Source organism: Balaenoptera borealis (genome assembly GCF_965194805.1).
Source record: "Balaenoptera borealis genome assembly, chromosome: 7".
NCBI classification, from domain to species: domain Eukaryota; kingdom Metazoa; phylum Chordata; class Mammalia; order Artiodactyla; family Balaenopteridae; genus Balaenoptera; species Balaenoptera borealis.
In genome coordinates, this window is record NC_138864.1 from 4608453 (window position 1) to 4633013 (window position 24561).

At 49.1% G+C, this 24561-nt stretch overlaps 1 protein-coding gene across 1 annotated transcript in view; it reads left to right on the top strand.

The window, feature by feature from the left end:
- The window catches only part of ABCA13 (ATP binding cassette subfamily A member 13), a gene marked incomplete at its 5' end in the record, with an annotated part of 336636 nt that overhangs the window by 154454 nt on the left and 157621 nt on the right, over positions 1–24561 (top strand). The window contains 8 exon segments of the mRNA XM_082400416.1: positions 344–481; positions 1396–1436; positions 1439–1581; positions 3734–3750; positions 3753–3998; positions 8192–8305; positions 11844–12001; positions 12386–12616. Of these exon segments, the coding sequence (XP_082256542.1) occupies positions 344–481; positions 1396–1436; positions 1439–1581; positions 3734–3750; positions 3753–3998; positions 8192–8305; positions 11844–12001; positions 12386–12616 (1088 nt within the window).

Sequence of the window (24561 nt, forward strand, 5' to 3'; positions counted from 1 at the left end):
TGGGAGATTGGGATTGACATATATACACTACTGATACTATGTATAAAATAGATAACTAATGAGAACCTACTGTATAGCACAGGGAACTCTACTCAATGCTCTGTGGTGACCTAAATGGGAAGGAAATCCAAAAAAGAGGGGATGTATGTATACGTATAGCTGATTCACTTTGCTGCACAGTAGAAACTAACACAACATTGTAAAGCAGTTATACTCCAATAAAAATTAAAAACAAAAAACAAAAAAAACCCAAACAGAAAAAAAAAACAAAAAGAGGTATTCCACTTTAGAATCTTCTAAGTAGAAAAAAATTGAACTGATTTCAATTTATCTTATTTTTTAGGAACTTCCGGTTTAAGGAAACCATGGTGCTTCCCCTTCACTGTTTCCTATTGGCAGGATGTGTGTGGGTTGGTGGTGAAAAGGCAGATCGTGGCAGGTTCTCACCTGTTCTTCTTCAGTGGGGATGTAGACAGTCAAGGTTGGTAATGAGGAGTGTAGTTGGAGGCGTGTTTCTCCTTCTGGCCAGTTTGGTTTTGTTTTTCATTTCTGGTTGAGCCTTTGTAACCGTGTGTGCACCGCTGCCCAGAGGCCCACTTTCCACCCCTCGTGGGCAGGAACCCTGGTGTTAGTGTTACTGTTTACAGCATCCTCTGTGCATCATGTGCATTTGTGCACTATTGTAATTCAGCAAAATGAAGCTTCATTTTTAACATGAATTTGTGTAATAAATAGAAGCAAAAGTCCCAGGTGTAACATACTTTAGAACGTTCAAAGTGTTTCACAAGTGCTAGTTTATTCGAGGCTCCATGAGAGAGACTATCGCTGCCCCTACAAATGGGGATGTGCTTCCCAGGAGACTGGCGGGGGGTGGCTGGCCCCCACCCCAGTCCTATCGGGGCCTGGGGCTCATCCACAGAGTACAACTTAGCAGGAATCTATGGATAAACAAGCTCCCATCGTGACAGTTTTATACTGTAAGTCAATATTGTAATTTTTTTCTGACTGCACAAGTAAAATATGAATCTCACAGAAAATTTGGGACAGCACCACCTAGTAATGGTCACCTTCTCTGGAGACTGTCAGTCGTGTGTAACTAACCTGCCTGCCATCATTCCTCTGCATATATACAAACACCTGTGTGTGTGCGTGCTTGTTTTTATTTTCTTGCAAAATGTGTAACATAGGGTACAAAACTTTGTAGTCAGTGATTTCACTTAATTTTTGCCATCGTATAATCTGCCTCTTGATTTTGGTGGAGAAAGATTTTTGAATTGCTTTGCAAGTTTCACAGAGGTAGAATTCAAGCCCGAGGCAGCCACTGAGTTATTAACTGTGAACGTTGCTTTGGGGGCTTTTGGAATCCTCTCAGGGTAAACTGCATCTTCCTCACAGGCTCATGCATGCAAAATGGGGAAGGAGAGCTGGAAGGAGCCCCCCGCCCCCAGGTGTTGTCCTGCTTTCTGTGACCAAGGAGCATGTTCACCACCAGGCAGCGGTCCAGGACCTGACCCTGACTTTCCACAGGGACCAGATCACTGCCCTGCTGGGCACCAACAGTGCTGGGAAGACCACTGTCATGTGCGTTCCACTCCCCTCCTGAAACCCGGGGCTTTGGTTCTTACGGATACCAGTTTACCTGTGAGACAGAGGCTAGATCCCTTTTCTTCCTTTTTTTAATTTCATCTCAGTACAGAGTTTAAAGACACAGCAGAAAGACAGACCTCTCGCTAGAGCTGCCGTGGGTCTGAGCAGACTCAAGGGTGGGGGAGGGACTGTTTAAAATAAATTTAATTCTTTTATTCCCTAAAAGATATTCATGGTTTTACTTTGGCCTTTGAAAGTCCTATGACATTTTTTTTTCTCTTACGAAGTTTAACTCTGCTTGCATATCTAGAGGAAGATGAAATTTGCAATGACGTTTGCAATTTTTTAACACCTGAGTATTTTTCTTTTTCATGTTCTGCTTTTTGTGTGGTTGTGTTTTTTTGAAACCTTTATTTTTGATTTGGGATCCAATGGCTCCAGATTTGTTTAAAGAATCAAATCATGTGATCCCAGAGAAAGGATGAGCTCAAACATTCATGGCCCACAAAACAGCCCTGAGCTGACTGTGGAAATGGGGCGTGTTTAAGGCCAAACCACCCAAATTACTGAATTTCTCTTTTGAACAAGTGACTGTCTTTTTGTTCTTTATCAGTAGGACTAAAGTATGCTTAGTTAAAGCAAGAAAAGGGAGGATTTGCTTCAGAATTCTTATAGGTAGAAAACATAAAGCTTCAGAAATCTTTTACTGTGAAAATGTGGAAAGGTTTCTACTTTCCTTGGATGCTGAAATAGAGTTGAAGATTTCGCTGAGTACTTTTTTAGTGTTTTCAGATCAGGAAAGTAAACGTTGCTCAAATAATGACTCAGAAAGCCAGCCTCCACACTGTGCTTTTACTAATGCACATTTCCTACAAGAAAACCTGGAGCTTGTGTTTAGCACAACGATGAGAATCAAATCAGGAGTTTCTCGATGTTTCGAGGGTCACTTCATCATTTTTTGTGCCTGTTTGCAGCAGGCTGTGAGTCACCCCAGGGATGTCTCTTCCTGGCAGGTCTCAGAGGAGAGGCTCAGAGGCCTGTTCACTGGCTGGTGGTCACTGAAATGAGAAGCTCTGAGACTCATCCAGATGTGTACACATGGTCCCACTGTATCCCCCAAAGAGGTTTGAAAATTGCATAGCACACAGTTGTCAATCAAAGTTACTGAGGTGCAGTTCACTTGCAGTGAACAGTATGTGTCCAGATGTGCGTCTGATGGGCCGACAGGCTTAGCTACAGCTCACAGAAGCCGGGGGAGGAACAGGACACCGACTTTTGTGTCCCCCCCCCCACCGCCCCAAGGCACCTGTGCCTCCTGGATCCTGGCCCCCGAGCGACCAGACCTGCTGTTTGTTGCTGTTACGCAGTTTGCATTTTCTAGCGTTTCCTATAAGTGGAGTTGTGCTGGGTCCCCCATTGGCATGATGCTCGGAGACCCACGTGTGGTACTGTCGCATCAGCTGTCTGATCAGCTGTTTCACCTGTTGGTGGCAGTTGAGGTTGTGTCCAGGTTTTGGTGATTATGAACATTCATGTAGACCCCTTTGTGTGGACACACATTTTAATTTCTTTCTGTAAGTAGTTAGGAGTGGTTTGCTAGGTCTTGTGGTGAGTGTATATCTCACTTTGGAGAAAAAGAACGTAGTCTAAAGCATGAATAATAAACTCCCTGAACCAGCAGACTGGGCAGTCCTCAGGTGTCCTGTGGGCAAGGCAGACAGGAGTTTCTGGAGACAGGCCTCGGCTTGTCATGGCTTTGACGTGGCAGACGGGTGGCTCCAGCGTAGAGGAAGGAGGCCCGGCCGCAGGGCTGGGGGTCGAGGTTGCGTCTCTGCTCGGCTCACATCCCGTGAGGGCTTGGGTGATCGGCTGTTTCTCTAGCCTGCTTCCTCGTCTGTGACGACAAACTCGGAGTCACCGTCCTAAACTCTCAGCTCTGACGGTCGGTGGTCACCGCGCATCCCAGGGGAGCGTGACCAGACCGCAGGCCCGCGTCCCGCCGAGCTCCTGACACTCTTTGCCTCCCTGTGGACGAGGCGGCTGGCGGGAGGTTAGGTGCGACTCCCCGCAGGCGGCAGGCGTCCCCAGGGCCGCTGGGGGTCAGGGCGGCACCCCCCCCCCCTCCACTTACGTGTCTTCTCTGCAGATTTTTGCTGAGGGGGCTCTACCCCCACCATCCGGAGCCATCGCGGTCAATGGCAGGAACCTGCAGACGGAGGCATCCTCGGTCAGGGCGGAGCTGGGCGCGTGTCCGCAGCGCGACGTGCTGTTTGACCTCCTCACGGCGCTCGAGCACCTGCCGCTCTTCTCGTCCCTGAAGGCGCCACGGGGGACCCGCCGGGAGCTGCGTGGGCGTGTCCGTAGGTGGGTGGCAGCCACCTCTGTCCTCTGTCCCCCGTCCCCCGCCCTGTGTGGGTGTGTAAGGGGTGTGTGTGTCCCGAAGTGCAGAGGACGGGCGGAGGGGGTGAGGAGCGGGTGAAGGAGCCTAAGCGGTCCTGCCGAGGAGTCTGGACGTTACCCTGCAGGTAGGTGGCTGGAGGCAGCAGGGGGCGAGCAGCCTGCGGCCCGGCGGGTGTACCGGGGGCCCTGGGTGGGTGCCAGCCCTGAGAGGGAAGGGACTCAGAGAGGCCGCTGAGAGCCTGAGTCACGGTTGCGAGGGAGGCCCAGGTTTGAAGGCTGTTCAAGACCACGTTGAGCAGCTGGGTGTCCAAGGTGGGGACGGGAGGGGTCCGGGGTCAGGATGCGTTCTGGGGGGAGCAGAGGACACGTGTGTGGGGAGACGAGGAGGGGCTGGGCGGCAGGACGGGCCGGGAGGCCACGGAAGCTCGTCCCATTTCACCGGGATGCGTAGAAGCTGAGCCCAGAGGGCAGAGGGGACCCGAGTCCCCGGTCAGGACACAAAGTGGCGTCTCTGGGAGGTGGGTGTGGCGGGGCCCGAGGGGGAAGGACAGGGCCGGGTGGGGCCTTGAGCCAGCGGGCGAGCCACTGATGTAGAAGACACGGCCGGGGTGGGTGTGAGGGCCGTGGCCCAGGCTGGGCTTGGCCGCTCGGGGGGACGCGCGGCCGGGCCAGTGTGGAGGCTCCTTGTTCCCAAGCCGACTTCACGAAGCAGGACATCAGGCGGGCCCGACCCGTGGGGGGGAGATGCTGCTTTGGGGCCGGGGTGTGAGCACGGATGGTCAGTACTGAACGGGCCTCAGAAGAAAACGGGCATCTAAGGAACTGTCACACGTGACCGCTTATCGCTGCCTTGAAACAGTTTTGCAAGATTCATTTTGTAAAGTGAGGGTTTACAGTCAGCATGTAGTGAAGGAGAAAGCATGCAGGGCTTGGGAGCGCTCCGTCCCCCGAGACCCTGTTCCTCACCACGCGAAACGAAAAAACTTGCGGTCCGGAGCAGTGCTGGAAAACGACCCGCTGTTTCTCCAGCAGCGCCCGCCGCCGGGCGGGTATATCCTCCACGCCTGGAAGAGAGCAGTGCTTCTCTGGATGATCTCCCTTGAAACGGGGGACTGTGTTTAGGGACAGCGGGTGTGGAGCACGTCAGATGCAGGCGGACGCTCACGCTCGCAGGGTCAGATGCGAATCAAGTCTGAACCGAGGCAGCCCCAACCTCAGGGGACATGAGTCCATAAATCAGAGACGGTGCCCCAGGCTTCGTTTTACCGGTGGTCTCCCCCCACACCCCCAGTTCACATTATTGGCTGGTAAGTGGCGTCTAGAGGCTGTTCTCCACTGCAGGGGGCGGGTTCACGTCACGTCTTCAGAAATGGCTGCTGATGACGGCCACGCTAGTGACCGTGGGGTCTCAAATACACGGGAAAATGTCTCCTCTGCGCTAGTCAAGCCCGTCCTAAACGACAGCAGGTACTTGCAGAGAAGTGACGCGTGTCGCTAAGGGACAGATTGGTTATGTGCCACCTACGTTTTTATAAAAGTCACGGGGCACCAATTTTCATTCAAAGTATGCGCCTACCCTGGACCACGGCAGACTCCGCTCTGCTAGTGGCTGGGCCTCAACGTAGCTCCTAACGATGCTTTGTGGGCTCCATCTTTTGATGTGGGTGCAGCAACCTCGGTAGTTATCAGTTTGCTGCGTGTTACCTGGCAACGAGGCTGGTGCGCACAGAGGTGGTCGGGGTGCGATCATGTTTTAGGACAGCTGTTCTCAATTAGAGGAGCGACGGCTGGAGCCCCTGACTCGGAGCTGGCCGCTCAGTGTCAGCTCCCGTGGCAGTGCTTCGTTTCCTTAATGGGGAGCTTCGTTACAATCCTGTTCAAGGCGGACGGGATCCAGGGTAGACGCCTCAGAGGGAACATGTGTCAAGAGTCAGGTCTTTACTGCTGCCTTTTATTTGGAGGAGAAGGTAGGAGAAGTCAAGGAGGTGCTTTATCAATGGGATGCCATGATGCAGTGAGCGTTAGTCTTGAGGATTCTGGCGAGCACCGCAGGGCTCCAGCTGCAGGCTGGCTTGTTCGACGGTGAAGAGACGCAAGAGGGCACGTGTGCAGGTGGACATGAGGAGAGGACAGGGCATCGAGCCCTGGACCCTGCAGTGTGGAGAGGCTGGAGGGATGAGGAGGGACCCACCAGGGATAAGGGAGAGGGACCGGTGGGGGCAGAGGAGGGACCAGTCCATTGAGGAGGGTCAGGTAACATGAAGACTGAAACGCGACCTCTGGACTTAGTGTAAGGAGCTGGCTGGTGACTTGGATCAGAGCCATCTCAGTAGCACAGTGGGAGGGAGGTCTCTCTGGAGTCTGGTAGAGAGAGGATGGAAGGAGGGGGCTGGAAACTGCACTTCTTCCCCGGAGTCTTGCTGTGAAACGGAGCAAAGAAGTGGGACGTTATCAAGATGCAAGAGAAAAGGATGTTTTGAATACGGAGCAAACCACTGAGGCCGATGAGGGCGGGTGGCTTGCTGGGCGCTGCCCGGTGAGTGGTGGGGAGGGTTGTCGGGGGGGGGGCACTCTGCGGAGGGCAGAGCCTGTGGACGCAGAGGGCAGGGAGGGGCCGCGGGGCCCAGAGGAGAGTCGGGTTTTGTGGGTGAGCGATGGCTGGGGAAAGGATGTGGTCAGAGGAGGACGTGTGGGATCGAGCCTCTGGTGGAGCTGCGGCTGCTGGAAGCAGCTGGGTCCAGGGTGTGGCCTGGTCTGGAGTGCATAGGAGTGTGCTGAGTTCAAGGTCGAGAGAGAATGGGCAGGGTTTTGGTATAACATAGAAATGGAATTAGGACCTGCGTGTTTGAGAACATCTGACATCTCACTGCCTTGCTTTTCTGTTGGTTTTCTCTGCCGGTCCATGTGGGACTAACGTGGGCTTAATAAATCCACCTCCTCTGGTGTTGGAGTCAATCAACTGGCCGGGGAGGGGTTGGGGGTCTAATGGGAATAAACGTGAAGTCAGTCCCCTGCTGAGATGGACCGCTTGTCCTTTTCCTCCCAACTGGGCTGCTGTCCACAGTAGGAGCACCTGAAAAACAAGGGTAAGAACGGCTCCAAATGTAAGTTGAGGTTCACCCCGCAGGAAATGCACGGGGACGCTGACCAACCGTCAAGTGGGCAGACTGACAACCAGACCTGAGAAGCTCTCCTGGGCTCCTTCTGGGTCGGGATGAGAAATCTGCAAACAGTGAAACAGACACGAAGCATTTACTCGGTGATCGGGTGGGCAGGTCCCTGGGATTTTACCAGCCAGTGTCTTTGCCTGAGGGTTTGCAGTGTTCTGGGACCTGACAGTCTTGAAGCCAACCTGCGTGGCACCTTGTAATCCCTCCCTGGGCCTCCTCCTCTCTGGCTGCTCCTTGGCCTCCAGGAAGTTGTGAACCCGCCTGTGGCTCCACGGGAGGGAATCCGCTGGGTGTGGGCGCTCAGGGGAGGATTTCGGGGGGCACTGCTCTAAGAGGGGCTGCACAGAGGGTGAGATTAAGTAGGCGGGGGGAGCTAAGTGTTCCCAAGAGTTCACGGGGTGCAGAGTGAAAGGTTACCTGTGAGGAAAGACGGCGGTGGCCCCTCCTGTTGGGAGATGCCGGGCTTCTGAAATCAGCGTGGAGACTGAAGGCTCCCGGAGATAAGAGGGGGCCGATCCCCACTTTAACGGCGTCTGATCATCCCTCAGTCAGGAAGGGGCTGCTCCAGATGTAGCGCACGTGGGCCAGAGTCCAGACCTCCCGCAGACGCGCCTGGCGGGCTGCTCTGGCCGCCCCACCGGCCTCCGCAGAGTCCCGAGGGAACGGAGGGCCCTCGGTGGCAGGTGTGAGCGAAGCCCAGAGAGGAGACAGCACGTATTTCCTACAAACGGGACCTAAGGGCAGGTCCTGCTCACGAGGCCCCGCGCTGGGTCCCCTGAGGCGGCTCCATCTGGGCCCCTCGGAGGCCGGTGCTGTCGCGTCAGGACTCGCGGGCAACGTGGGTTCTGGGCCTCCTCCGTGTTTCTGGGCCTCTTAGGAAGCGCTCGGTGCTTGCGAGGCATTGTTTGTGGAGTGGGATTCGGAGCTCGGGGAGGTGAGGGCTGTGCCCTCGTTCCAGAACTCTCCAGGACGCGGGGCTGGTGCAGCACCTGCCCCAACACGCCCGCGCCCACTCGGGGGGTACGTGGAGTAAGCTGTCCCTCGGCATCGCCCTCCTCGACGCGTCGTGGTCCCGGACGAGCCCACCGGAGGGGTGGACCCGTGTTCCCGGCGTGGCGTCTGGGACGTGCTCCTCGAACACCGAGAAGGTGGGGCCGGGCGGCGCTCCACATTCTCTTCCCGAGACACCGCCGTGGAGGAGGGGAGCGAGGAGCGTATCCCAGCACGTTACCCTCCTCGGGGAAAGACATTTCCCGGGAACCCACGGAGACACACCCGTCGTGCAGCATCTCCGTGGTGCCGGGCGTCTGGGGTTTGCTCAGTCTCGGCAGCGGGGCCATCGGAGCTTGTCACGCCTGATGTCAGTGGACACCGCACGCATCCACGTTGGGCTCCATTCTGGAGTAATTCTGGGATTACGAGGAGGGGTGTGCCAGCTATAATCTGGAAAAAGCCCTCCCTTTCCTCGGGGAGGAAACCGAGGCACAGAGAGAAGGGCTGGGGTTTGCTCACAGCCACAGGGGAGGTTCCCCGAGCCAAGGGTGGAGCCGGGGCTGTGGTTTGGAAGTTTTGTGTTTCTCACCTGTATTACTGTGTACAGTATTTCCAACTTAGGGCATTAGATGGGCAGTTACTGACTGCCAGCTTCTGATTCCTGCTGTGATTCTGAAGCCCTGCAGCCAGGAAGCACTGCATTTCACACAGAAACACCGGAGTTTGGAAAAAGCATCGGGAAGAGGGAAACGTACCCAGTGCTGCTGCTAGGCACGTGTGGGAACAACGGCGGCAGGGTTACCGTGGAAGCTTGTAAAGTGTTTTCTTTTCTTTTTGGACTTCTGAGTACAAAGCCTTTTTGACTTAACCTGAAACCTTCACCTCCCTGCGGGAGATAAGGATTTGCTTCTTAAGAAATGCAGGGAGAAGGGACCAGAAAAAAGTCGTCATATTCTCTCCTTAAGGCAGAAAAGATGCTCCTGTTTGTCCCTTAAAGCTTGGTCGTAAGGCCGGGGTCGGGGAGGAGACCTGAAAGGACCACCCCGTCCTCTTCTGTTGCAGAAACCTAGGGGGGTCGTAGAGGGAGAAGACAGAAAAGGCCGCAGACCACCCTGGGCTGGGTGACCGCTCCGGGACCGTGAGGTGGTCAGGGGTGAGGGGTCCTCCCGACCCGGTGCAGCCGCATCAGAGCTCATGAGGCCCAGCGGGACGCACCCGTGGCGCCTGTCCCGCACATTCATAGCCCCCAACTTCTGCACTGAGAGGACGGCAGAGCCTGCCCGGGGTGCTGCCTACAGGGGTGAGGTGGGCCCTGGAAGCCGGGGCAGACTCGGGGGCTGGCGGCCAGCAGGACCGAGGGCCCCGGGGGGGCAGAGGGCCCCGTGCCGTGGGCTGACTCTGTTCAAGGCCCTGCTGCACAGGTGGGGCGGGGACAGGACCAGGTGGTCCCGGTCGTCAGCTGGGGCCAGAGGATGCTGAGCACGCCGGGCCCGAGCCCCTCACCCTGCCCACTGCCCCGAGATCACAGCTCCCCCCCTCTCCTCTTACCTGAGGCCCTTTGGGGAGAAAAGTAGGATGAGAAATCGTGACCCTCTGTGCAAGAGACTTTGGACACCACTTAAAGGGACGGGTGACGTTTTGAGATAAAATGAACGTAAATCCTTTCCCTGCCCCGGGAGTGGGGTTGATGAAGACGACAGGTGAGAGGTGGGCAGGTCAGCAGATATTGTTACTCTGCTCGCCTGAGTTGCAGCGCACAGTAAACACCACAGGCTCTTGGCTCTTGTTTATTTTAAAAATCAGAGCTGGGGCCTTCAGGGCTCAGCTGACAGAACATTTGAGTCACGAGCATAATTGTAACTTTGGACAGAAAACCAGGTACGATAAAAGTCTCAGAAACAGGCAGCTTTCTTCAAATTCTGTTGTTATAAATCAAATATATTCTCGCTGTTCTAGGTCATTTGGCAATGGTTGTCTTTGGGGGCTCCTTTGGAAGAGTCTGTGCACTGACGGACGTGTGAAATCAGTAGGATAAGATGGGTGGTACCAGGAGGGAAACAGGTTTTCAAGCGTCAACATTTAGCGGTGTCTGGAAACAGCCCCAAACCTCCAGGCAGCTGTGCCACAGCTTTGTAAACCAGATCTAAGGGCGGCACAAAAGCAAGCGATCCCTGCTGAGTAGAAGGAGGCTCTGCTGGCAGAACACGGGGCGTTTGGCGCTCCAACTCCCTGGGATGTGATCCGCGTTTCCTGCTGAGTGATGCTTGGTGCTGAGGTCCTGGTCAGCCCTAGGACTGGTGCTTCCAAGCCTCCCTTGGAGGACCAATAAGGACGGAAAAGGTACCAGAGCAAATTGGTCCACTCGTCCCCCTCCTGCTCTACACATCCTGGACAACCTGGGAAATGACCCCACGCCTCTGGGCTCCAGTTTGCAAGTGGAGACAGTCATGCACCTTGTGGGGCTGTGTGTGAAGTGAGTGTGTGAAAGTGCACAGCTCAGTGCCTGGTACGTGGGTGCTCGGCCAGTGGCCACTCATCACTGTTGTTAAAACGGACAAGAGAAGTGGTTGGGGAAGGACCACCTTCCGAGGAGAGGGGACCAAACGCACCACCTGAACTGGGGGAACGCTAAAGTGGTGTCTTACCAAGCAACACTTGTCTTTTGAGTTTTGGGGGTGTCTTGAATTCCCTAAATGCCCACTGAGAAGCATCAAACATCTGTGAACTTAATCTACATGTTTTTGGAAATTACATTCCAGCTAACTTTCATTTTCAGATGACTTGATTGTCTGGAAACACATCATCTGGTCTCTAAACTGTTTCTAACCCCAGATCAGGGACTGAGCACATTTTCTTAGCCTCGAAGGACTTCTCATGCCAGGGGGTTGGCCTTGGTCTTTGGGACACATCTCTGGTGATATTGGCCGCTGTGCTCTAGGGTCTGTGTATCATGGTTTCTTTTTAGATGCAGTTTAAAAAAAAAGTGAATTGAGAATCCTGGTCTTTCCATCTTTCTCTGCTATTTAAAAATATAAAATCTGGTAGAGTTAAAAACGTGTTCGGCCTTCTCTCTTGGAAAACTTGCTTTTGAGATGAGAATCAATCAATGGGTTTATTTCTATTCAGTGAACTAGAATAGGTAGAATGGGCTTGATGTAGGCCTGAGAGCTTCCCTTCAGGTAGCTGAAGTGAACTTTATGAAAGCACCTTGCAGGGCCTCTGGCCTTCTGAGATCAGTCTGGCCCCTTTCCTCCCCCAGGAAACGTAGTGAAACTCGGCAAGCGAGAGAATTCATAGGGGACACCTATGACCCGAACGTTTGTTTCTACAAAAAGCAGACACGTGCCCTGTGCTTGGTGGGGCCTTTCTTCCTGGGAAGGCCATGGCTCACGCCCCCCGCCTGCACCCTGCCCCCCACCTGCAACACACTCTCTGTGGCCACAGCCGCCGTGAGCTCTTCCGGATGGGGCGGCTGGCCCCGGGGACTCCCTGGCTTGTCTCTCAGTGTCACCCTTTGCGATGGAGGGTTTGCAGAAGCCGTGTCCTGACCCAGAGGCGTTTCTGGGCTTCTGATTTGGAGGGTGACCTCAGCTAACTTAAAACTCTGTGATGCCCTTGACACCACCCACCCCCGCATTGGCTCCCCGCACTGGAGGTTCGAGATGGACCCCTGGCATGTTGTGCGGGTCTGATGCCGGACTGTCGTCTTCACCACCCACCAGCTGGACGAGGCCGAGGTGCCGAGTGACCGCGTGGCCGTGCTGCAGCAGGGGCGGCCCCAGTGCTGCGGCACCCTCTCCAGCCTGACCCAGGCCCACGGCCGGAGCCTCCGCCTGACGCTCAGCAAGGAGGTGAGACCCTGGGGGTAGGTGCAGGGAGACACGAACCTCCTCGGGGGCCAGAGGAGACAGATCCAGACTGTTCCCCAGTCACAACATTTCCACGTTGGGGTCAGGTCACTCAGCAGGTGTTTATTCCGAATCCAGCCTGGGCCTTGCCTGCTGTAGGTCTCGGGGAGGTGACAGAACAGGACACAAGGTCCTTGGGGTCTCAGTCCTTGTGGAGGAAACGATGTTCCTGAGAAAGGGAGAAACAGAATGTGGACACTGGTGGGTGTGGAGCAGGAACTGGAATTTCAGAATAATTTGCTTAGGGATAGATGTGAAATCAGTTGATGTAAATTTGGTATGTTTGGGTTTACATTCCTTGCTGTTCCCTGACTTTTTTTTGGATAGCCTTCTGTTCTGGAGGCCGGCGACCCAAAGGACACAGCTTGTGCCACGTCTCTGATGCAGACCTACATCCCACAAGCATCCCTCCGAGGCAGCAGCTGGGGCGAGCCGAGCTACACGATCCCTGAGGATGCAGACAGAGCCTGCTTCAAAGGGCTTTTCCAGGCCCTGGACCAGAACCTTCACCACCTGCACCTGACGGGCCATGGGATCTCAGACACCAGCTTAGAAGAGGCACATTCTGATGAAAGATGCTTGAGCAGGCTTTTCTGATTTGTGCTTTGCCACTCAGGGGACCCTGTGCATGTTCATTCATTTCCCAGCTCTGACTGGCGTTTAATACACGCGACAGGTAACTGTGGTCCTTTAGCGGAAATAGCATTTTTATATTCGAGAACTTTGGTGTCTTTAATCAACAATCACTGGCTGTCCAGACAGTTTCAGGAGCGGGAGGCTTCCTGGTCATATTTCCTCACCTGGAGGCGCCTTTCTCTTTCCTCTGTGGACCTAGTCCTGCTCGGAAGCCCCGGCCCACGGTGGACAAAGATGTGCAGAAGGTCACGCAGGGGAGAAGTGCGGCCCCCACTCTGCTCCCCTCTCCCCGGGACAGAGCCGGCCGGCACCAGCCCCTTGGTGTGGGTGTGGTTTCTTTGCAGTGGGCGCTCAGAGGAGTCCGAGCCAGGCCTTTCCTCCACGAGGAAGCTGCTGCTTTGTGTAACCAAACCTTGAGGTTCGTGTGAGCCAGATCTGAGTTTCAGGAAGTGCTGCAGATTTAAAATAAAAATCAAGTGCTGCAAAATTAAAATTTAAAAAAATCTGGGAAGAACCTTGGGCCACCTTCTCTGTATTGCCCGAGAATAGTAATAGTGGCCGATCAGGTTTTATGTTAGTAGTTGGCACTTAGAGTCTAAAACAATGTCTGGGACTTTAAATGACCGTGAGAATTAAAATAGTGTGGCTTTCAGAATGTCAAAGGCTGAACTTTTGGTTGGGTTTTGGAAGGGATTTGGGGGCTGAAGGCACATCGCTGGGTCAGCGATGCAGGAGAAGCAGCCACTTGTGTGTAAATCGGTGTGACCCCAAGTGGTGATAGCAGCCACTACGATGTTTGTCTGGAATAAGTGGCCATAGAAGATTGTAAGGCAGTAAAAGGTTCACAGTGTTACAGACTGCTTTTATACGTAGAATGTATTTGATTCTCCCCTCCTAACTCTGTAACTTACTATCATTCCTGTTTTAAGGTTGAGGCTCAGGTAGGCTAATATCTTTACCCCAAACCACACGGCTCATAAATGACAGGTTTTCTGACAGTGAGTCCAGTTAAATGTGCCCATGACCTTGTGGGCGATGCTCTGCCTTCCATGGACCGTCAGCCGTCACCTTGTCCTTTTGAATAGGGCAGTCGGGGCCCACAGGCCAGCAAGGAGCAGCCTGATACGTACCCAGGAAGGATACAGGCTGCTTCCTAAGCCAGAGAGTGCGGAGTCGTGAATCTCCTGTCAGGGCCGGCTCCCCTGCTGTCGCGCTTCCGGCCACGACACGTATGCCAACGCGAGGAAAGGCAGCCCCGATCCGGGGTTCCAGCTGCGCTGCTTGCCTCCTCTCCCCACCCTCTGTGGTCCACTCCACGACCCCTCTCTGCCTTGTCATCTCACCCCGGGTGCTGAGGGGTACTTGGTGCCCAGCTCCATCCCAGCTGCACCTGTGCCCGCTTGGCACCAGTGGCAGCCGGTAAATGTTTCCTGAATGACCGTGTGTCCGGCTTCTGGGAGCAGCCTGTCCCAGTGGATGGGGCGGGAGCCCTGAACCAGCCGGGTCTCAGTACACACCTTTCTCCCTCCAGTACCTGCGGCCTTGAATAAGTCACTCCAAATCTTTTTTTTTGCTTATTATTATCTGTATTTATTTAAATACAGCAGGTTCTTATTAGTTATCTATTTTATACATATTAGTGTATATATGTCAACCCCAGTCTCCCAATTCATCACACACACCTCCCCCCCGCCTCCCCCTGCTTTGCCCCCTTGGTGTCCAAACGTTTGTTCTCTACGTCTGTGTCTCTATTTCTGCCCTGCAAACCGGTTCATCTGTACCATTTTTCTAGATTCCACATATATGCGCTAATATATGATATTTGTTTTTCTGACTTTCTTCACTCTATATGACAGACTCTAGGTCCATCCACCTCACTACAAATGACCCAATTTTGTTCCTCTTTATGGCTGAGTAATATTCCTTTGTATATATGTACCACATTGTCTTTAACAATTCATCAGTCAATGGGCATTTAGGTTGCTTCTACATCCTGGCTATTGTAAATAGTGCTGCAATGAACATTCGGGTGCGTGTGTCTTTTTGAATTATGGTTTTTTAGGGTATATGCCCAGTAGTGGGATTGCTGGGTCATATGGTAATTCTATTTTTAGTTTTTTAAGGAACCTGCATACTGTTCTTCATAGTGGCTATATCGATTTACATTCCCACCAACAGTGCAAGGGGGTTCCCTTTTCTCCACACCCTCTCCAGCATTTGTTGTTTGTAGATTTTCTGATGATGGCCATTCTGACTGGTGTGAGGTGATACCTCATTGTAGTTTTGATTTGCATTTCTCTAATAGTGATGTTGAGCACCTTTTCAAGTGCCTCTTGGCCATCTGTATGTCTTCTTTGGAGAAATGTCTACTTAGGTCTTCTCACATTTTTTAATTGGGTTGTTTGTTTTTTAATATTGAGCTGCATGAGCTGTTTATATATTTTGCAGATTAATCCTTTGCCTGTTGATTCATTTGCAAATATTTTCTCCCATCCTGAGGGTTGTCTTTTTGTATTGTTTATAGTTTCCTTTGCTGTGCAAAAGCTTTTAAGTTTCATTAGGTCCCATTTGTTTATTTTTGTTTTTATTTCCATTACTCTAAGAGGTGGATCAAAAAAGATCTTGCTGTGGTTTTTGTCAAAGAGTGTTCTTCCTATGTTTTCCTCTATGAGTTTTATAGTGTCTCATCTTACATTTAGGTCTTTAATCCTTTTTGAGTTTATTTTTGTGTATGGTGTTAGGGAGTCTTCTGATTTCATTCTTTTACATGTAGCTGTCCAGTTTTCCCAGCACCACTTATTGAAGAGACTCTTTTCTCCATTGTATTTCCTTGCCTCCTTTGTCATAGATTAGGTGACCATAGGTGCATGGGTTTATCTCTGGGCTTTCTATCCTGTTCCATTGATTTATATTTCTGTTTTTGTGCCAGTACCATATTGTCTTGATTACTGTGGCTTTGTAGTATACTCTGAAGTCAGGGAGTCTGATTCCTCCAGCTCTATTTTTTTCCCCTCAAGATTGCTTTGGCCATTCGGGGTCTTTTGTGTCTCCATACATATTTTAAGATTTTTTGTTCTAGTTCTGTAAAAAATGCCACTGGTAGTTTGATAGGGATTGCATTGAATCTGTAGTTTGCTTTGGGTAGTATAGTCATTTTCACAATATTGATTCTTGCAATCCAAGGTCATGGTATATCTCTCCATCTGTTTGTGTCATCTTTGATTTCTTTCATCAGTGTCTTATATTTTTCTGAGTACAGCTCTTTTGCCTCCTTAGGTAGGATTATTCCTAGGTGTTTTATTCTTTATGTTGAAATGGTGAATGGGATTGTTTCCTTGATTTCTCTATCTGATCTTTCGTTGTTAGTGTATAGAAATGACAGAGATTTCTGTGCATTAATTTTGTACCCTGCAACTTTACCAAATTCATTGATTAGCTCTAGTAGTTTTCTGGTAGCATCTTTAGGATTCTCTGTGTACAGTATCATGTCATCTGCAAACAGTGACAGTTTTACTTCTTCTTTTCCAATTTATATTCCTTTTATTTCTTTTTCTTCTCTGCTTGTTGTGGCTACGACTTCCAAAACTATGTTGAATAATAGAGGTGGGAGTGGACATCCTTGTCTTGTTCCTGATCTTAGAGGAAATGCCTTCAGTTTTTCATCATTGAGAATGATGTTTGCTGTGGGTTTGTCATATATGGGCTTTATTATGTTGAGGTAATTTCCCTCTATGCCCACTTTCTGGAGAGTTTTTATCATAAATGGTGTTGAATTTTGTCAAAAGCTTTTTCTGCATCCATTGAGATGATCATATGGTTTTTATTCTTCAATTTGTTAATATGGTGTATCACATTGATTGATTTGCATGTATTGAAGAATCCTTGCATCCCTTGGATAAATCCCACTTGATCATGGTGTATGATCATTTTAATGTATTGTTGGATTCAGATTGCTAGTATTTTGTTGAGGATTTTTGCATCTATATTCATCAGTGATATTGGTCTGTAGTTTTCTTTTTTTGTAGTGTCTTTGTCTAGTTTTGGTATCAGGGTGATGGTGGCCTCATAGAATGAGTTTGGGAGTGTTCCTTCCTCTGCAATATTTTGGAAGAGTTTGAGAAGGATGAGTGTTAGCTCTTCTCTAAATGTTTGATAGAATTCACCTGTGAAGCCATCTGGTCCTGGACTTTTTTTGGGAGATTTTTAATCACAGTCTCATTACTTGTGATTGGTCTGTTCATATTTTCTATTTATTCCTGGTTCAGTCTTGGAAGGTTATACATTTCTAAGAATTTGTGCATTTCTTCCAGGTTGTATATTTTATTGGCATAGAGTTGCTTGCCGTAGGCTCTTATGATGCTTTGTGTTTCTGTGGTGTCCGTTGCAACTTTTCCTTTTTCATTTCTAGTTGTATTGATTTGAGTCCTCTCCCTTTTTTTCTTGATCAGTGTGGCTAAAGGGTATCAATTTTGTTTATGTTCTCAAAAAATCAGCTTTTAGTTTTATTGATGTTTGCTATTGTTTTCTTTGTTTCTATTTCATTTATTTCTGCTCTGATCTTTATGATTTCTTTTCTTCTACTAACTTCGGGTTTTGTTTGTTCTTCTTTCTCTAGTTCCTCTAGGTGTAAGGTTAGATTGTTTATTTGAGATTTTTCTAGTTTTCTGAGGTAGGATTGTATTGCTATAAACTTCCCTCTTACAACTGCTTTTGCTGCATCCCATAGGTTTTGGATCATCATGTTTTCGTTGTCATTTGTCTCTAGGTATTTTTCGATTTCCTCTTTGATTTCTTCAGTGATCTCTTGGTTATTTAGTAATATATTTTGTAGCCTCCATGTGTTTTGTGTTTTTTATGTTTTTTTCCCCTGTAATTGATTTGTAATCTCATAGCGTTGTGGTCAGAAAAGATGCTTGATATGATTTCAATTTTCTTAAATTTACCAAGACTTGCTTTGAGGCTCAGCATGTGGTCAACCCTGGAGAACGTTCCGTGTGCATTTGAGAAGAAAGTGTAATCTGCTGTCTTCGGATGGAATGTCCTGTAAATATCAGTTAAATCTGTCTGGTCTGTTGTGTCATTTAAAGCTTGTGTTTCCTTATTAATTTTCTGTGTGGATGATCTGACCACTGGTGAAAGTGAGGTGTTAAAGTCCCCCACTATTACTGTGTTACTGTCGATTTCCTCTTTTATGGCTGTTACTAGTTGCCTTATATGTTGAGGTGCTCCTATGTTGGGTGAGTATATATTTATAATTGTTATATCTTCTCCTTGGATTGATCTCTTGATCATTATGTAGTGCCCTTCCTTGTCTCTTGTAACATTGTTTATTTTAAAGTCTATTTTATCTGATATGAGTATTGCTACTCCAGCTTTCTTTTGATTTCCATTTGCATGACATATCTTTTTCCATACCCTCACTTTCAGTCTTTATGTATCCCTAGGTCTGAAGTGGGTCCCTTGTAGACAGCATATATATGGGTCTTGTTATTGTATCCATTCAGTGAGCCTGTCTCTTTTGGTTCGAGCATTTAATCTGTTCACGATTAAGGTAATTATTGATATGCATGTTCCTATTACCATTTTCTTAATGTTTTGGGTTTGTTTTTGTAGGTCCTCTTCTTCTCTTGTGTTTCTCACTTAGAGAAGTTCCTTTAGCATTTGTTGTAGAGCTGGTTTGGTGGTGCTGAATTCTCTTAGCTTTTGCTTGTCTGTAAAGCTTTTGATTTCTTGATCAAATCTGAATGAGATGCTTGCCAGGTAGAGTAATATTGGTTGTAGGTTCTTCCCTTTCCTCACTTTAAATATGTTGTGCCACTCCCTTCTGGCTTGTAGAGTTTCTGCTGAGAAATCAGCTGTTAACCTTATGGGAGTTCCCTTGTATGTTATTTGTCATTTTTCCCTTGTTGCTTTCAATAATTTTTCTTTGTCTTTAATTTTTGTCAGTTTGATTACTGTGTGTCTCAGCGTGTTTCTCCTTGGGTTTATCCTGCCTGGGACTCTCTGAGCTTCCTGGACTTGGGTGGCTATTTCCTTTCCCGTGTTAGGGAAGTTTTCGACTATAATCTCTTAAAATATTTTCTCAGGTCCTTTCTCTCTCGCTTCTCCTCTTGGGACCCCTATAATGAGAATGTTGGTGCATTTAATGTTGTCCCAGACGTCTCTTAGGCCGTCTTCATTTCTTTTCATTCTTTTTTCTTTATTTGCTCTGCAGCAGTGAATTCCACCATTCTGTCTTCCATGTCAGTTATCTGTTCTTTTCCCTCAGTTATTCTGCTCTTGATTCCTTCTAGTGTATTTTTCATTTCGGTTATTGTATTGTTCATCTCTGTTTGCTCTTTAATTCTTCTAGGTCTTTGTTAAACATTTCTTGCATCTTCTCGATCTTTGCCTCCATTCTTTTTCCGAGGTCCTGGATCATCATCACTATGATTATTCTGAATTCTTTTTCTGGAAGGTTGCTTATCTCCACTTCATTTAGTTGTTTCTCTGGGGTTTTATCTTGTTCCTTCATCTGGTACATAGTTCTCTGCCTTTTCATTTTGTCTGTCTTTCTGTGAATGTGGTTTTCATTCCACAGACTGCAGGATTGTAGTTCTTCTTGTTTCTCTGCTATCTGTATTTTATCTGTAAGAAAACTGAGGCTTAATGAGGTTAACTTGTCCAACTACACAGATAAGTGGCAGAGGGTATTCACAACTCCATGTCTTCTTCCGTTACTCTTTCCAATGGATGACACAGCATCCCTGAAGTTGTTACTGTTATTTTCAAACTATAATCTCACAGAACAAGGATCCTGGAGAAAGTCAGTGGTGTGGTTGATTCCATTGCTCCATAGTGTCATTCAGAACGTACCCCTATTCTATCTGTCCACTCAATCATCCTCAGTAAGTTAGGAATATTGTCCCTCAAGCTCTAACCACTATCGCCTCAAAAACCAACTCAAAGGTGGTAAGAGAAGGTGAAGCATCCTACCAACTTGCTTCTCATTTTTGACTAATGAGAATCGAGTCACTCGACTTCTGAGCCTCAGTTTTCTAATCTTTAAAATGGAACAATTAGAACAGTTTCCATGGTTATTCCAAATAACCATTAATAGTTAAACACCTGGAACAAATCAGGCAAAATGGTAAAGGTCCTTCTTGCCTACAAATCATAGAATGTGAGACTGGCCATGGCTTTGTGGTAACAGTAGAATTAAATTGCATCTGTGCTCCAGGAAAAGGCACCTCTTGTCCAGGGGTTTCTGGCCAATGCCCATCCTGCCCGTGTGGATTCAGAAGACGGGACGTTTCCTGTGGCTTGAGTCAGGGTGGGTCGGAGTTCTCCGTGACCTGGGTGGATGGCCTGGGTCACTGCTTGGAGCCCCGGCCACACACCACTGGTCACTGAGGCCTGGATAACAAATCCCAGTATCATGCCGGGAAGCTAGTAATTTGTATAGTTAGGAACCTTTGTGTCGTGTGAATCACAGTTTTCCTTCAGATGTGAAGAGGTGGTGCCTTTGATGGTTGTTTCGCCAGCCTGGGTCACTTGAAAGTAAAAAAAGGTTTCTTCTGGATTGTAAGAAGAAGCGACTGGCAATCACGCGCAGACGTGTTGCCCAGTGTCTGTCTCCAGAATCATCCACGGCTTACCAGGTGTTTCCTAGCTTGTGGTGTCTGGCGTGGACAGACAGACGTGTCCTGTGCTTGCTGGATTGTCGGGCAGGGCAGCAGGGCCTGAGGGGACATGGCTCAACCTTTCAGGCCACACACACTTATCAATAACCATGAGCGTTCACCCTCGTCGTGTGTATACTCATTTATTTATGCCTAAACCCACAGCTAGAATGCACGTTCCCTTCCTGTAAGCGGTATCTTGTCTGCTGCCAGTAAAGGAGGAGTCCTCAGGAGTCCTGTGATGCTTGTGGTTAGGTGGAGTGAAGTTTTGTGGAGTGACTGACTCGACTCTTTATGGCTTTAAACATCACAGGGAGAATGGTGAGGAGGGTCTTTAAGTTCCAGGCAGATGTTTAGCTTTTAAATATTTTGTTAATTAGTACGCATCGTGTAACTATCTCAAGGCAAAGTGAACATACAGGGAGAGGATTATTGAAAACTATGCTTTATATAAATAAGACACTTCAATATTCATTTTAGTAATGTGTTCCCTCCTTCCCTCCCTCCCTCCCTCCCTCCCTTCCTTCCTTCCCTTTCTTCTCCCTCTCTTCCACCCTAACCCTTTCCTTCCTTTCTTTCAAATGATCGGTTCTGGCTGCATTTTTCAGCCCCACCCTGAGATTACAAAAAGGACCCTTCTAGAGCAGGAGAGATGCCAGCCCCGCTGTTTACTTGTTTGCTTATGCTTGTACCACTCATATTATCTGCCAGATCTTTTAAAGCCACTTGTCTTCTTTGTAAGCATATTTTAGTAAAATCTAGACAAATCAATGGAAAATCGACTTAAACGGCAACAGAAAGCTGTGGCCTGCGGAACTGGAGGGAACAGTGAGGCGGCCACTGTCACAATCACCCATAGCCACACCGGCCAACCGAGGACACCATGGCCACACCTTAAATGTTAGGGATTCCTAACTGCTGACGGGGCTTATCTAGGAGTAGAAACCGAGGTTTTCGTATGTTCCCCTCACACCTGGGTGATGGTGATGTGCCTGGGAGCCCTGGCCTGGACACCCTGTGGGACAGCCTTCCAGGGTTGTGGCTGAATTGAGGGAGGCCCAGCATAGGCCCAGAGTCCGCAGGCTGTGGTCCCACCTCAGCGGGATGTGTGCTCTCCATGCTTGGTGACCCCATTGAAAGCTGGGCGCCCTGAGGAGCAGGGAGCTGGGCTGATGGAGGGGACCCCAGCGCAGGGCCTAGTGTGATTCAGTTTGACTGGGGTCCATGTGGAATGTCCGGCAGGGTCGGGGGTCTGAGGGCCTGGGAACCCCGAGGGCTGGCCACATGAGTGGTCCTCCACTGCATCCTGGACTCCCTCCCCCCTCCCCCAGATGGCGGGCGGCCCAGGAGCCTCCACACCGCTGTGCAGGGCCATCACTTCCCCTTGCCAGGCCCCGTCACCTGCCAGCCTCCTTGCCCAGCCTCCCCTGGGCCCCCCTTCCTGGCTTTTCCCTGATTTCTGATGCCCCACCCTCACCCCCTCCTTGCTCTCCTCCCTGGAGACCTGGGGCTTGTTAGCACCTTGCCCAGAATTTTAAATCAGATTGGAAATCTCATTGCATACACCCTTTTTTTTTTTTAAAAAAAAAGGAGTTACCCAATTAATACTATTTACCTCAAGCAATATCCATTTTTTCCCATAACCATGATTTTTATGACTATATAATTTCTGATATATAAAAAAACTCCATCATACAGTTTCTCACTTCTGCCTTTTAGGGCACTTAAGTTGTTTGCAGTGTTTCCATGTTAGCAATAAGATGATACACACGTCTGTGGACAGGGCTGGTCCGGATGGGGGGGAGCTCCTGCCATCCTCTCCTTAGACTTAGAAGTGTAATTTCTGGGACAAAGACATGAACCTTCAGACCTGTGATCTTGTCAGATAGCTGCTTCCCAAAGTAGTTGTACCTGTTTGCAACCCCAGTGTTTTCCCCTGGGCCTCATAACCTCCCCCTGCCCCCGAGGGCCCAGTGTGTCCTGTTCACGGCTCTGTTCATCACCCCTCACGGCCGCGGGGGTGTGGGAAGCACAAGCCAGTGGGTTTTTGGGCTGTGCCTACTGTCAGGGTGAAGCCGGTCCCGTGTCCTAGGCTGGAACTTCATTTTCCTCATCCCTAAAATAGACATATCTTCCCTAACTTTCATACACAGTTTTTGCTTGGATCGAGTTATATAATAATACTGAGAATAGGTTACAAATAGCAAGAAAACACACAAAGGTGAGGACTTACCAATATTACTTTTCCTGCTACTTATATCTGAAATACTTGTGCAGTGATTTATTCTGAAATTAAGCATTTCTGTTATTTTTAATGTTATGGTCGGTGTTCCATCACAGTGTGACCTCTAAAAATGATTTTTATGCTATATTCCTTAAATATTCCTCTTTCTGTTTAGTTATTTGCCTTTTTTCTCCAAAATATTATTTATACTTTACCCATCCACGTTCCTTTTGAACATTTCTTGGCTTTTATTGAGCTATAGTTGATTTACAATGTTGTATTAGTTTCTGGTGTGCAGCAATTAATTCAGTTATAGATAAATATGTATATATATATATATTTTTTCACGTTATTTTCCGTTGGAGTTGACTACAAGATATTGAATGTAGTTTCTTTTCAACATTTCTTAATCTTGTTCCTCTTTTACCCTCTTTTCTGTTTTTTTTTTTTTTTTTTTTAATTCATTAAATTGCATGCAGTAAAATCCACTCTTAAACATTGTGACAAAGGCATAGGGTCATGGAACCAGCACCACACTCGACATACAGAGCGGCTCCGTTCTCACTGCCTTCTTAAAAGAGTCATTCTTCCACACAGCTTGCCTCCCTGCAAATGGCTTTTCTTTTTCCAGGATTCCCGCCCCGCCCAGTCTCACGGTCCTCTGTTAATCATCCCCAAACAAACCCAACGAGGAGCGAAAGAACCGGCTGCTCAATTACTCTGGAGATTTTATCTACTTCTGCAATTTCTTGCAGTAATTTCCACCTGCTACATTTAGTACATGCTTCCTATGTAATAGGTGCTAAATAAATATTGATCCATAGGGTCTCATATCTCTCTTCTCTCTCACACACGCAGATGCTAAAAAAGAAAGTATCTGTGTTAAGGACAGCCAACATTTTATGGCTCTCAGATAGCAGATTTAACAAAATACAGTTTTATAGTATATTTGGATCTGTTTGAGAAAGCTGTCTTAAATTGGAAAAAGATAAAGCGCCTTTAAAAAAAACTTTCTTTTGTTCAGAATAGTCTATAAAATACCATCTCCACCAATTTCGTGTCTTTACACTTGCCAAGTATTGACTTTCCTGTCTTGTGTCTGTGATCGATCGCGATTGGCATGGCTGTAATCGCACCCCGGGACCTTTTCTTTTGTTCCTCTGCATTTTGCACCGACGACTTCACAGTGGGTGGGGAAGGGCTGCCGGCAACACGCCTGGCTCTGCAGCTGGGCTGCAGGCTTCACTTAAACTGCGACAAAGTCCTGTAAATCACAGCTCCTAAATCGGCCCCTAAACCATACCCAGGCCAGTGAGACAGAGACGTGGAGTTTGATCCTGTGGTCACCGACTTTACTGCGGCATTTATGCGCCCTCCCTCTGGGCTTTACTGCGGCATTTACGTGCCCTCCCTCTGGACTTTACCACGGCATTTACGCGCCCTCCCCCCCCCCCCACCCGGGCTTTACCGTGGCATTTATGCACCCTCCCTCTGGGCTTTACTGTGGCATTTATGCGCCCTCTCTCTGGGCTTTACTGTGGCATTTACGTGCCCTCCCCCAGGCTTTACTGTGGCATTTACGCGCCCTCCCCCAGTGCGAGGGACAGTGTTTACCATGTACGGCTGGGGCTCAGGAGAGCAGGAGCCCGCCTCGGGCAGATGAAGTCGGTTCGCAGCCGTCCCCGAAACCAAGACTGGATCTGTTGATGTAATGCCAATAGGCTGAATGTGAGTAGCCTATTGTTGTACAGACTTTTTTTTTTTTTTTTTTTTTTTTTAATTTTTTGGCAGGGCTTCATGGCATGTGGGATCTTAATTCCCTGACCAGGGATCGAACCCATGCCCCCTGCAGTGGAAGCGTGGAGTCTTAACCACTGGACCACCAGGGAAGTCCTCTGAACAGACTATTTTTTGGAGCAGTTTTAGGTTAACAGCAAAATCGAGTAGAAGCTACCGAGGTTTCCTATACATTCTCTGCCCCA